A 14,821-nucleotide genomic window follows, 5' to 3' on the forward strand; every position below is an offset into this window, starting at 1 on the left:
GCAAAAAAGTTATGTCCAAAATGACAAAAAAAATCTATTATTAAAAAAAACATTCAATGTTTTTGGAATATTCTATACATACGAACACGCGTGTATATACATATAATGAATTTATATCTGTAACTTATACTATCATTATCCACATTCATTTTCTTGAAGTCATCCATTGTGAAAAATGGGCTTATAAAATCAAGTCATTTTTTCATGTGTGATAAAAATATGCTAAAATTGTACTAAATATTGTTTATTCCTTATAATACATTTATACCTCAAATGTGGTATGTTAAACTGCAAATGTTATAAAAACTGTACAGTCTTACACATCCATAATATCTTTAAACATACAATGTATTACCTAAAAGAAAACATGAATTGTTTGTGAAATAATGAATTTGCATTATGATGAGTGAATTTCCAATTAATTCATTTGATTCTTCAATGTCGTCAATTGCTCCGAATACTCGAGGTATAACCTTTGCCAACGCAGATGACTACCAATTACGGCTAATACATCGCCCAAGAGTTTATGCTTTTTTATTCCCTACATTCGACATAAAAAATGAGTTAATTATAAAATATAATTAAAGAAAAATAATTGATTAATTAAAAATTAATAATATATAATATTACCAAAATTGCAGGTTCCCATATGCTTTTCGAAGCTGATGTGTGACTTGGGCCCAAAAGATCGTCCAAAATTAATCTTAGACGTTTCTCCAAACCATCTAACAAGACATTGTAAAAATGATTCAACAGATAGATTAAGAATTAATAAATAACACACGACACAAATTGCATGACGCACCTTGCGTTAATAAAAATGACACTAACGCCATGAGCCAATAAACATATTCTTGAGCACTTCCAAGAGCTTTAGATGCGAGCAATTGTTGTTCCAAATAAGAAACCACGCTTGGTGCGCTATGCGGTAGCCGAGGATTTGGCAGGGTATTCCCTGCAGTTCTGAGTAATCCTTCTTGCAGTGATGATAAAGGTCCTCTAGGAGCTCTATTTCCAGAGGTGCTCAATACATTAAATGACGACCAGCGCCATACAGGATCTTGGCTATCTCCAATTAACAGCCATGTTCCTATAACAATATTTAATGATCGTTACAGTCATGCATGAACCAAAAAAAGATAAAATAAACTTACCCATGTCTTTATGATATATGTATGCTCGTGCGTTAGTAAACGCAACATGAGGCATTCCGTTGTACAATGTGCACGACAATAGAGATGTTCCAGGCGCAGCCAAATGAGCAGCTGAAGTTGAAACAATCATTCTGCATGTATTTCCTATTTCCCATACACGAACTGCACCACAGCTTGATATCACCATCACCTATTGTATAAATTATTTTACAATTATAAACAAATAATATTATATTGTTTAAAATCATTATAATTTAATTTCTCATGCAAATTATAGATATACAAAATACATTTACATCAATTGCTAAGTTTTATTTATCCGTGAATATAAAAATTATTTTTACATGTTAAATCCAAATTAGCAAGAATTATAAGAATCTGCAAATTTATCTATATATACACGGGGTGTGTTTCTCATATGTACAAGACTATGATTTTATAGAAAAAATAAAACAATCGGAAATTGAACAAAATACCGCGTTTCCAACAGCGTGAACTTTTGCCAATGGTGCTGGCGGTGCTAATGGCGGTGCTGGCCGGGATCCTTTCACGGGATGAAATGTGTGAAGACTTCCATCTTCCAAACCCAAGGCTATCACAGCCGGGGATGCCGCTAACGCCACAGCGCTATATCCTAAGTAGAGATCCCATGTCGATTCGGAATCTGTGCCTCTGAATACTTGCAAATGAGCTAAGCCCTGACTGTTAGTGACCGTCACAGCATAGTGACCTGCCTGTTGAGATAATGAACTGGATGGCTTCAATGGAGGAAGTAACATCTGACCTCCGGCTTTGTCAGATATAAATTTAGGTTTTTTATTCGGTGAAGAGTGATGTATTTTATTCGGCGTTGTTTGTTCTTTGCGTTTCAATGTAAGGGAGACTGCCGGAACGTCGACAGGCGCTGATTTTACGGACGACGAGGTAACATTAGGCGCGACAACATCGTTGCGTTTCTCTATCACAATTAAACTCTTTGTTTGTACTTTACTTGTGAATGTTGGTGTGCCTAAACTGCTGCTGATATTTGTATCTCTAAAAATTCACCAAAAAAATAGATTCAATGCAAGATTAAAGATTAAATTCAAAATCGCGACAAAGTAACTTACGTTGTATCCGCTGGCGGCGGAATAAACATGGGTGTAATTCTTCTTTTACCATCCGAGGTCCTCGTTTCAATTTGTTTATTAATAGGTCCCTTAACCATAGTGGCCGAACTATTAGTGGTTGGTGGAATGCTTGGAGCAGATGGCATCTGGAGAGATTGATTCGATACCACCGGTGGCTTCAAATTGAGAAGTTCTGGTGCTTCCATCACCATACAACTTCCTTGAACTAATGGTTTTCCATACAATCGTTCATGAAGGCTACTCTACAAACACAAAAAAATAAATAACCAATTCTTGAATAATGTGTAAATGTGTAAAAGTAACAAAAGCTGCATATGTATAATTACTTGCTCAGCAGGATCCAGAGGTTGCCCTAATTCTTGTTGAGTGAATTCAATAAACACAACACTTCCATCCCAAGAACATGCAGTAAGGCGAAGACCACATGGTGACCAACTAGCATCTAGCACAGAATGTGTAAACAACTCATGTATTACAACTAAAGGCCTTTTTAATGATGTTAACCATACAGATAAAGAACGATCTCGCGATCCTATTGCAACACAGCAATACTGTTGTGGTTTAGAAGAACCTGGCTGCTTCTTCTGTAGAATATTACCATTAAATCTCTACAAAGAAAAAAGAAAGAGGAATTGTACAAATATGTATACCATATTCTTCAAATTATAAATCATAATCATTAATTAACAATCTTAAATGTCTCAGTGTTATTTTAGAGGGAACTATACAGTCAATCTAAGAAATAAATATAAAATATTTTTAATACATACAACACAAGTTACTGCTTTTCTATGTCCAACAAAGTCTTTATCTTGTGTCCAACCATCTCTTTCTATTATTTGTGCTGTAGGTCCTCCTCCATTCATTGCATGAGCAGATACTAAATACTGACCATCAGGACTCCAAGAAAGTCTTAAGACATGAGTCGTTCCACCACATTCGTCAAAAGGCTCAGATATTAACGCTGCTTCCGTCCAATCTGTAGTTCGCCACACCCTCAATGTTTTGTCGTCAGATTGAGATGCCAAGTATTTTCCCACAGGATCCCAAGTAATTCCTTTTACAAAACCTGTATGACCCTTTAATACAGCAACGACTGCAGGAAATTTTGAAGCATCCCATACTATCACACTGTTATCCACCGAAGCTGAAGCCAGCCATGGACTGTGTGGTGCCCATGCAAGATCTAACACATCAGCTTCATGCGAACGTAAAGTTGCAATGCATCTCCAAGCTTCCACGCTGGCTTTTCCACCAAAAAGAGAACTTCCACCTGATCCTGATAATCTCCAAATCATAATGAGTTTATCTACACCACCTGATGCCAATAATCCACTATTGCTCCATCTCACACAATTTACACAGGCTATATGCAAAAATTAAAATATATAACTTTTATATATACATACATGTCAATTTATAATATATAGAAAATAAATTTTTACCTAGATGATTATCTAATTGGCAAAGCATTTTTGGAACATTAGAATCCATTTCAGCAGTCTCATCAACTACTGGTTCCATGTTCCATATAACAACCCTTCCAGAATCACCACCTAATATTTGAATATAATCATAGACAAAGAATAAGAACACAATTTTGATAACATTATTACTTTAATGTTACCACTATATTATTTTTATTTTAACTTAGCAAATATATATTATTTACAATAAAAAATAAACTAATATTATTAAAAAAAAGAATATATATATATATAAAAGAGATACCTTGACCACCAGTTGCAAATCTTCTCCCATCAGGATGTATATCAATGGAAAATATTGGATATCCTGAAAAAAAAATTAATATTAGATCTTTCGAGAAAGAATTATAACTATTCCAAATATCGTATAAGTGCACAACAAACTTTACGAACCATCATGAGTAACCCAATTCGGTTTGACTAGCTTCATTTTCTTCTATCGTTCCAGAGAGACTACGTAATTGTTCCACAATTCGATAAAAAATTCCTAAATTTCGTTACATCTTATAAAGGTTCAGATTTATAATAATTCCCATAAAAAGAAAACATGTTTCTCCGGCATAATTTAAAAATTTGCACAAAGCATAACCTTGATGACACAATCGTATACTTTAAGGCTGTCACACACGAAAGAGAAAGATGTTTTTTCATTGTAAGACACTAGCGCCAGCTAAATCCATTTTAGAGCTGGCGAAACTACATGGACAGATGCCAGATCTATTTTCGGTAGAAAAACAACGGGTTGATCTTTTTCAGGCTTATTTTCTTTAGTACAATATTTCAATTATATCTTTATATATTATCATATATAATTCAATTATACATATTTATATAAATTATTATAAATTATAATAGTACTGAAGTTTACTTGCAGATATAAGGATGAGATATAGACAGATATACATGTACACATGCCTATGTAGCAAAAATTGTGTAACATATATTTTATTATATATATATATATATATATATATATATATATATATACACACATATAATATATATATAATGTTATGCTATAAGAGTTTGCAAATAGTTGTCAATCTGATTCCCACTTTAGAAATAAAAACAACTTATGGACCACGAAGTTGAGCTAGCAAAGCTTCATTCTTGCGACATTCAATAGTGAGCTGTCTGACTGCCGCAACGTATTTACGTTGTTGCTCTACAAGAACGACAAGTTGTCGACTGAGCGCATCTCGCCGGTTTTTTTCATCAGTACAGCGTTTTTCTACCTAAATAAAAAATTAGATTTTCTTATTAACATTAACTTAATTCATTACATTAAATAAAATAATCTAAAAAAATTAGAATGCACATCATAATTTAGAGGCATATAGTATTTGTAGGTAAATAAATATTCAGTTAACTTAGATTAACAAAATTTGTTGATTCTGATGAAAGTAAAATAGAAAGAAAAAAATTTTTTTTTTCTTTATTCTTAAACTGGAATATTTATATCTAGTGAGTAATATTCTATATATTCCATGTCTTTTATCTCGACACAAAGAAATCATAATTTTGTATCATATACAAATTTATACATATATAAATCTAACTTAAATATTCATTTTTATATATTCTTTATTTTCATTAAATTTAATTTTAAAGTATTTTTATTATTGTGAATATACTATATGTCAAATTATTCAATTTTTTTCTAAATAATTTTGTGTTTTGTATATTACCATTGTTTTATTGCGTTTCACTCCAACAACTATTGTTTCAAATTGTTTCAGGAATTGTTCCTTGCCACTTGATGATGCCATGGCTCTATTATAAAATATATACATTGTTAATATTGATTATGTTAATATTGATTATCAATACTATATAATATTTAATTTAATACCATTAACATTTATGATACATACTCATTATAGTTATCTTGAATAGAATTTAGCAATGATAATTCCTTACTTATATACAGTTTTGTATCATCAAGAGTATTATATAATGTATAATATTGTTTAGTTTCTTTGTGCTTGGCTGAAACTGCAATAATTTTTTAAGTAGAATTTTTCGAAATTAATTTTATTGGCTTAGTTTTATATCGCAATGTATTAATTATATGTTCATGGATTAAAATAAATCTATTAACCTTGATTATAAAGTTCCATAAAGCGTCGCTGATATTGCGTCAACTCAGAACGTCCTGGAACATCATCCATTTGTCTCATCAAAGATGCAATAATCCTATTCTTTTTAGCCAATTGTAATCGCATTCGTATTACAGCCTCTTTTTGTTCTTTATATTCTTTGACACAATCTTCTTCCTCTGCTGGAGCATCATCTTCAACTTCTTGTAACATATCTCGAAAAAGATTTAGGTCCGATTTGCATTGCTCTCGGAAATGATGTTCTTGTTCTTTCAATCCATCGTGTACAGAGAGAAGTTCCACTAATCGTTTAAAAATACTGAAAAAAAAAATATTTTGTATAATAAATATAAAAAATTATTAAAATATCTTAAATACATGAATGTATAATTTAATTAATAATTAGTCATAATTTTATTACTCTTAGATACCTATCATTATCATTAATTCCAGTTTCTTGGATTTTTTTAAACGAATTCTCAATAGCTTCTCTTTTTGCACGGTATTCTTTTATTTTTTCTATTGTTTCTGTGAGTTTATTTAATAAACCATCTCTCTCCTTTGTTAACTTACAGATTCTAGATTGCAATGTTGCTTTTTGTTTGTGTAATGCAGCCAAAGCATGTAACAGATCAGTTGTAACACTATCCTATAAAAATATAAATAAAATCATAAATATACTTTATACTTCAATTATACCACATAAAAATATCACGCGCGTTCTATACAAAAATTTACCTCTGTTTTAGAAATAGACATAGCTGCATATTTTTCTGTCACTTTGGCAATTTCTTGTGCTTGTATATCAACAATGTTTCCAACTGTATTTACACTTAAACGCATCTGAATTAAAATAAGATTAAATTAATAATTAAAAGTAAAATAAAAATATAATTATTTCAATTTTTGAATATGACTCAATTTGGAATAATAATAATATTTTTCATGTTTTTGAATAAAGAACCATTACATTTTTTCAAATTTATGCTATGGCTAAGAAATATAAACATATATGTATTGTGCACTTAGTAAAGTTTTTAATTTAAAAATTATTTTGCTATTTAAATATATCTAAAATAAATTGTCATTTAAAACAAGCTTAAAACTTCTAATATATATTAAATTTTACATACCGAATTGTCTTCTATGATGGCTAAAGCAGCAGTAATCTGTTCAGTAGTGTTCTATAAAAAAAACAGTAACATTATTGTGTTAATCTTTCTAATAATAATACTAATAAATAAATAAATTTAAAAATAATAAAATTCATACCTTTTCATTTTTATTATTTAATTCGTGTTTCGAACTGTTGCTTTTAGAGTCTGTCAATAATGATGTTATAGATGAAGTTTTAATAGCATCAAAAGGTGCTTCATATTCCAATACTGTTCCAATAAATCTGCTTGATTCGTCTTTGATAAAACCTTCTTTTTGTTTATATAAACGTCGTGGCTCATAGGCTTTCTATCATAAATATAAAATTATATATATTAGTTATAAATCTAATGTTTCTTAAAGAAATGTAAAATTATATATATATATTAGTCATACATCTGTATGTTTTTAGAAGTAAATCACACCTTGACTAAATGTAAATTTTTAATGACAATTTTGTTAGTTGTTGCTCCACTCTCGAAATTTTCGCTAAATGAATGCTTCTTATTGAATTGATTCAATGCAAAGCCTCTCACAAAACCTGCCATTTCTTGCCGCATTTCCATAGAACGCTTTACTAACCACTGAATAACTGGGAATATATGAATACAGTCTAAACCTTGTATTTGATGTGGCTCTATTCGATATGGACAGTTCATTTTGGGGAGCATGGCTACAATTTTTTCTGTCAAAGAGCTGTAACATATTTCACGAGATAGATAAAAGTTGTTTTTAAATAGAATTTCTATATAAAATAAATGTAATTTTATACATCTCTTTATACGTCTCTTATGCATTAATAGAAATAAAAGTAAAAATATTTTTAAATATATATACATACATTTTTTGACCAATGGTAAGATTCTCTTGGAAAAGTAAATCCACATCTACATCAAAGTTGCATGATTTTATACACCAAGTCATTCCACCGATAACCTATGCCAATATATTATTTGAGAAGCTGTATATAAAGTGAAGAAAAAAAATTTAAATAATTCACAAACCTTATCAAAATTTGATAAACCTTTTATCCGTGCTCTAAAGTAACCTGCTGCAACGAGTAAGTCAATAATCTCTTGAAATTTAGTGGTTTGTTCCTCATCTTCTCGTACATCAGCCTGAAAAGAGAGATCATCATCATTGACCATTTAAATAAGTATAATTCAACATTTTATTATTTTATTTGACACATGAAAAGAAAAATTATAGATTAAGAACAAATTATATAGTTAAAAATTTTGCTACAATTGAATAATCAACTATTTTAATTTGATTACTTTTGATCAAAACAATTCAATTAGTAAAATTGCCTACAACAAAAAATAGTATTTTGAAAAATTTTTTAACTCATTTTTATAATAACAAAATATAATCAAATTAAAATATGATGATTAATTAAATAAAGTTTAAGATCAGTTTCTTGCTGCATGTGGCTTAAAAGTCATTTAGATTAAAATAAAATGTTTGTTGGAAATAAGTGTTTTTAACATTAGTATAGAATTTTTCTTTTTATAGAGTTACTTTTTAAAGTTTTCTTTTATATATCTATATTTCTTCTATATTTTATATCTATATTTTTTATACATTTCTGTAAAATATATATAATATACAAACTATATATATATATATATATATGAAATATAAATATTTTTCTATATAATATTTATTATTTCTTCTTATTATTTCTCATGATTATAATACGCATATGTATGTATCCATCTATATACATACTTGTAATATCATAAATAAACTAAAATAAATAAATACAGCATATCTCTATCTTACACTTAAAAAGATGTGAAATAAACGAATTTTTGTAAAAATCTAAGATAACAATATTAATATTTGTCAATTTATTGGTGAATCAAATAGAACTGATCTAAACAAACCATAAATTACCTATGTAATGAGTATATATATACTCATTTATTTTTGTTATCACAGTGTAAAAAAATATTTTATTGTTAATGGAAAAATTTATCAAAGCTATACAATAAATATATAATATAGAATACAGAAAATATATGTATTCAAAAATTGATACAATATGCAGCTGTGGACATGTATTTAATATTCTAATTTTAATATCAAATCTTTAGAGTTAACATAAATTTTCATAGCACTTAATTAATTTAATAAATATGTATATATCTTGCATACCTCCGTACTTTCAGAAGTTCTCGATAATCTTTTCGGTACATCATTCAACATATTACGATCCTTCACAGTTGCTGCCATAGACTTCTTATATATTACTAGACTGTATTAGACAGCTGACAGCTGACTCCCCTTGTTCTTTATAACTGCACTGATATGTATTATTTTAGTACAGAATTTTACTTGTCGGCGCGAGTACTGTCAGAAGAAACAAAGAGAAAAATATAAAGAGAGCACATCTATACAAATTCTATGATTCCAGTGCGTTTGTGGAATTTAGTGATTTCACGTGACGTTTCTTGGGGACTTTCCGTAGCCGTAAACAATTTCCAACAGTGGCCTTCGCTGATCTTAATCCTGCGACATTTGACACAGTTTATTATATGTTATTAATGATTAGCCGGGCGTTTTAAAATAATTTCGTATTAAATTACGTCACAGTGCTCCGCGTCGTTTACGCTCAGTGTTATCGATATCCACACCCAGTGCCATCCGTTTTCTCCGTGCCAGTTTGTTGTCACCGTCTTTCATTACGTTACATTAGAGGTAGAGAGGTTATTTTTGGCGATGGGAAACGTTCACACTTGCGGCCCGAATGAAGCTCTTGTGGTATCGGGTAAGTGACTTTTTTTTAAATTTCCTGATGGGCATTAGCCTATGCATTATCTCAAATATTACGACGTGTAATTTTCAAGCTGTTTTCTTGCTTGACGTATTGGCAACGTCACTAGGTCGCCTTACAGTGACGATTGGTTAATTGGTTGATGCTCGGAAAACAGTTCAAGTCCATACCAAAATGTTAATAAAACGTTTGAAATCTTATATCTGAATCCGATGATTAAATTTACAATAGTATACATATGAAATATGGGCAACAGTACAGTTACAATACAATACAAATACTTATAATATTGATAATTACAATATAAGTAATGACAAGACAATACAATTTTACTGTATAGATTATGAAAGTTTCTTTGCAAATTAAAATAAATAAATGTATAAGGATAAAGAAAAAGTCTTACTATAATAATATATCCTAAAAGAAACATATCTGAAATGAGAAAAATCTTATATGAAACAAAAATCAGTAAACATTGTTCAGATTGTTTTCTGATCATTTTCCAGCATATTTAAGTAAACAACTATTGTAAACAATTATTAATCAATTATTTTTATTTAGTTTTACCATTTGTAATTATATATACATTATTTTTATCACTGTTGATTTGGTTATGCATAGTAATCTGATAGTATGTTGTTGATTTGTTCATATATACATAGAAACTTAATAGTACAACACGCAATATAATATATAATAATATATTTTTATACAAAGAAATACTGAACTATATATAAAACAAGTTTGTGAAATATTTATCGAGAATATCTTATCTTTATTTAACACAGAGAAACCTAACCTTACGCTTACATATTTCTATTAATTTAATTTAGCAACATCAATTATTACTATTAAGAAATAGTTGAACAAATAATGAAACTAAATAAAATAGGATATTAGTAATTATTTATTCGTGTAATTTACTTAAATTAAGCAAAATTTTACATTTGTCGTCAACTGAGTTAGCATTTGGAGTAAGTAGCCAAAGCTTTGAAAATTAAACAGATTAAATCGCAAAGGATTAATAATTTATTATATACATATATATTTTGACTTTTTTTAGACATTTTTATCATATTATTTTTAGAATTAAAATAGAGCCATAAATACTGTGCTATTGAATAATCTCTTGAAAGTGCTTTTATTGTAAATTACCTATGTGTTTTGATTGATAGCTATCAAAGAGACAAAATTATTCCAATTGAGAGAAATATCAATTTTTCTATTTACTTTCCATTATTGTTATAATATTCTGTTGTATGTGCTTAGTAAATATATAATTATTAAAAGAATATGATATATATTTGATAATAATTCTCTCAAACAAACATTAGCATTTAAAAAAGGAATCCAACACATACAAATGTAATTTATTGAAAACTCTTAAGGTGATATTAATTATATACATATATATAAGCTTAGCTTACAAGAAACAACTGGGGGGAGCAAGGGGGGAGATAGTTAATTGAAGAGATTAGCTGTGTTAATACACTAGATCAATTTGACATATTCAATGATATTCGATGATGTTACTTGATATATACATGAACCTATAGATCTTTGATAAATAATTTTATGGTAATTAATATTTATCAAATTCAATTTTGATAAATTTTCAATTTGTCAAATTTCAATTAATATTTACTATTCAAAAAATACTTAAATTTATATTTAATATTTAATTAATACTTTCAATTAATATTTATCAAATTGGAAAGAATGTTGTCAAAATTCTAAAAACAAGATAATGTATAAGATATATGTTTGATAGCAGTATATAAAAAATAAAAATTATAAAATAATAATGAATTAATTATATTTTACGCAATTTTATCTCGATAAAACAGCTATATGGTTCTTTAAGAGTTTTAAAGCTAATTTTAAATATGTGACCTTTATCTTTATTTACATAGACATATAAGATTAATAAAACATTTTACAAGAGAATCAAACGTATTCTTTCTATAGTTTATGCTAATTAATATCTCATTCTAATTATTGTAATTACCCATTATTCATAACAAGCATACAGTAATGTGCGCGCCTGCGTGCATCTGCGTGTATGTGTATGTGCGTGTGCGCGCGTAAGTTGTCTTTTGCACCTGTTTCACAGAAATTAATAGGCGTGAAAAAAAAATAATTTATCTCCTCACTTACGTCACAACTTACATCGCCAATAAACAACAATATTATTTGTGCTGAATGAAATGATTCACATCAAAAGATACTTATTATACTTTTTTTATAATACTATTTTTTTGTCGCTTACTTTTAATTCACTAATTTATTTGAATACTTCGCTATACGACAGGCAAAGTGAGATGACACGTGGACGTGGAAGGTTTCCATCGCAATTACCCAGTTGCGTCACTGACGGGGACGATCGATGCGTTTGATCGTATCAAACAAATATCCTTGAGCACTTATTGCAGTTATTTGTCCATGAATTAACATTGACATTATTACAGTTATATTCATTTTATTATGATCATTGACGTTACTAATAACCTGTGAAAAAAAATTAGTCAATTGACTTTATACTCTGGATGTGTGTTAATAAAATAATAGAAAAATAAAATTTTTCTTCCTATGAAGAAGAATTTCTACAAAAAAAATTAATTTGATAAACAAATAATTACTCGAGAAAAGTTATTGACCCATAATTTATCAGAAATGAGTTTTTTCGATATATATTTATTAGAAGTAAAAATAATAAATCAAAATTACTTTAGCTTGTGACAACAACACGTATTTATTTATAGACTGATTAAACAATTTAACAAAAAAAAGAAGAGAGAGAGAGAGAGAGTGTGTGTGTGTACTTATTTCCTCCAGTTTTTTTGACGCTGAATATGATTTGCCTTTTAAATTGCACCATGATATCACAATATTGAAAAATTTGTGATTAAAGTTGCAAATAAAGGGCTATTTTAATTATAACTACGATATATGATGTGTTGAAGAAGTTTTATTACAATCAATATTAAGTAGGTTATTAACAATTGTAACTCTTAAAAGAAGTTTGTTGATTAACAAAATATTTATAATTAACAATTATATAATTATATTAATAATTAATAACATTTATAATTATGTTTATTGCATTATGAAAATTGCTGAACTATGAATTAGATAATTGAGGATTTATCAAATATTTTTTAATATATTTATTCTAAACTTAAATTATCTATTAGTGGTTTGGATTTTTAGATCCCTAACAATAAATTATATTATATTATTATAATATTTTAATATCATAATATTACTTATATATAATATTATTTTCATATAATTGAAACACTTTATTTTAATTCAAGATATGAAATTATAATCTAAGTAATTTGATACGTTTTTAAGGAGGTTAATCAGTTATATTAAAAAAAGAATTATATCAAAAATATTTCATTATACTTATAATCTCACAAATATTTCATACATTTATACATCACATAATTAAATATTATACAAAAAACTTAATTTTTTTAATTGAATATTTTTAATTAGATTCTAATTTGTAATAAAAAAATTACGTGTACTTAACATAAACATTTCTTTCTTATTGCTCCTGCAAAACTGATCAACCTCCTTAAGGTAAGAATTGAATAACAATTATAAATACGGACCTTAAAATCTAACTCAAAATTTTTAATGTTTCTGATACAACTTTATTGTTATATAACGAGAAAACGCGATATTTCTGGATTGTAGTTTCCAAAATGTTTTATCTATTTTTACTAACTTATAAATATTGTTGTCGGTTATTTCGAAATATCTTATACATGCATACACTTTTAAAAATTGACGGTATAACACAATAATAGAGATGGGATTTTCTCTATCTAGATGAGTCAACAGTATCGAGAGGAAAGATTTTCATTTGCAAGAATTAAATAATTCTGAAATAAAAAATGATTCTGTAAACAAGTTTATCTCGATTATTTTTTTAAATTGTCTAATGAATAAAGAAGGGTTGGTTGAATTTCTAAAATTATCGAGAAATAAAAATAAATATAACAAACTAGACATAAATGTGTTTGCTCATAAAAAACTTTATTCAAATTACAGCACTATTCACAATGAGTACAATAATTTTATTATATTAAAATATCTCTGTATCACGTGTTACAATAAAAAAAATTATGCATTTTTCTCTGTTTTTTAACATCGACAATTTTTATGAGTGATTCTTACACTCATAATAGAGTTCAATTTGAACCATTTAATTTAATATGTATTTATTATAGTCTATCTCTTTTAATTTATAGAAAATGAAGGGAAGTGGTCATTGACCACTGGTTGGTTATTTCTAATTGACTGATTACAAGTCCATTTGTCATAATTGAACTTATTCTCGCGTTATGGATATAATTTCAAGTCGTACTGCTTAGTTTTACCTCGCGGCCAGGAACACTGTTGATTTATCTCTTAATATTATTCTGAGGTATCCCCAGTTATAATTCCCAGTAAACATATATATATTAAAAATAAATAAATATTAAATTAAATGGTTTAAATTAAATTCTATTATGAACCCAATAATTACTCATAAAAGTAATTACTCATTGTCTACAGTAAAAAAGAAGAAGAATGCATAATTTTTTATTTTATTAACATGTGATACGGAGATATTTTAATAATAGAATGAAACATATTATTGTACACACTTCGAATAGTACTATAATTCAAACATTTTTTATGAGCAGATACATAGCAGTCATTCAAGTTTATCATATTAGAATTATAAAAGAATAATTTAATATTATAATTTCAATGCGTCTGTGAAACTGGCACGACATTCTACAAATATTTAAAAAATACTAAGAGTTCTAATAGCACTTTTCATAGTTCTACAGTTCTTGATAAAAATTGAAAAGAGTTCCAGATTCCTTGTATTAAAAAATAAAAATTGAAAAAATGCCGTGCTAACTTCGCGAATTTAGCACGACACTCTCCTCTCTAAAGTACTAAAACAAATTGAAAATTATCATTTTTTACAAGAGTTGCCGATAGTTCTAAT

General features: G+C 27.9%; 3 protein-coding genes across 3 annotated transcripts in view; 1 reads left to right on the forward strand and 2 right to left on the reverse strand.

The window, feature by feature from the left end:
* Positions 1 to 228: 228 nt before the first annotated feature.
* On the reverse strand, positions 229 to 4,413 carry Hira (histone cell cycle regulator-like protein). The gene is made up of 11 exons (XM_072900086.1): positions 4,165 to 4,413; positions 4,016 to 4,078; positions 3,730 to 3,840; positions 3,055 to 3,650; positions 2,611 to 2,892; positions 2,264 to 2,526; positions 1,631 to 2,189; positions 1,155 to 1,344; positions 806 to 1,090; positions 631 to 725; positions 229 to 541 (listed from the first exon to the last, which is right to left on the reverse strand). The coding sequence occupies exons 1-11, from the start codon at positions 4,199 to 4,201 to the stop codon at positions 419 to 421; spliced, it is 2,604 nt and encodes an 867-aa protein (XP_072756187.1). The 5' UTR covers positions 4,202 to 4,413; the 3' UTR covers positions 229 to 418.
* Positions 4,414 to 4,770: 357 nt separating this feature from the next.
* Positions 4,771 to 9,325, reverse strand: Fidipidine (coiled-coil domain-containing protein 93). Its single transcript, XM_072900088.1, has 12 exons — positions 9,186 to 9,325; positions 8,030 to 8,143; positions 7,867 to 7,961; positions 7,451 to 7,721; positions 7,143 to 7,334; positions 7,004 to 7,054; positions 6,609 to 6,713; positions 6,302 to 6,519; positions 5,873 to 6,189; positions 5,646 to 5,766; positions 5,460 to 5,544; positions 4,771 to 5,006 (listed from the first exon to the last, which is right to left on the reverse strand). Exons 1-12 carry the CDS (start codon positions 9,261 to 9,263, stop codon positions 4,845 to 4,847), a joined length of 1,809 nt encoding a protein of 602 aa, XP_072756189.1. The 5' UTR covers positions 9,264 to 9,325; the 3' UTR covers positions 4,771 to 4,844.
* Positions 9,326 to 9,663: 338 nt separating this feature from the next.
* Flo2 (flotillin-2) overlaps positions 9,664 to 14,821 on the forward strand; it is a 63,102-nt gene continuing 57,944 nt past the window's right edge. Inside the window, exon 1 of the mRNA XM_072900091.1 lies at positions 9,664 to 9,798. Coding sequence (XP_072756192.1) covers positions 9,750 to 9,798 — 49 coding nt within the window. The 5' untranslated portion in view covers positions 9,664 to 9,749. The remainder of the gene's footprint in view (positions 9,799 to 14,821) is intronic.

The sequence above is a fragment of the Anoplolepis gracilipes genome, chromosome 10 (genome assembly GCF_047496725.1).
Source record: "Anoplolepis gracilipes chromosome 10, ASM4749672v1, whole genome shotgun sequence".
Classification (NCBI taxonomy): Eukaryota; Metazoa; Arthropoda; class Insecta; order Hymenoptera; family Formicidae; genus Anoplolepis; species Anoplolepis gracilipes.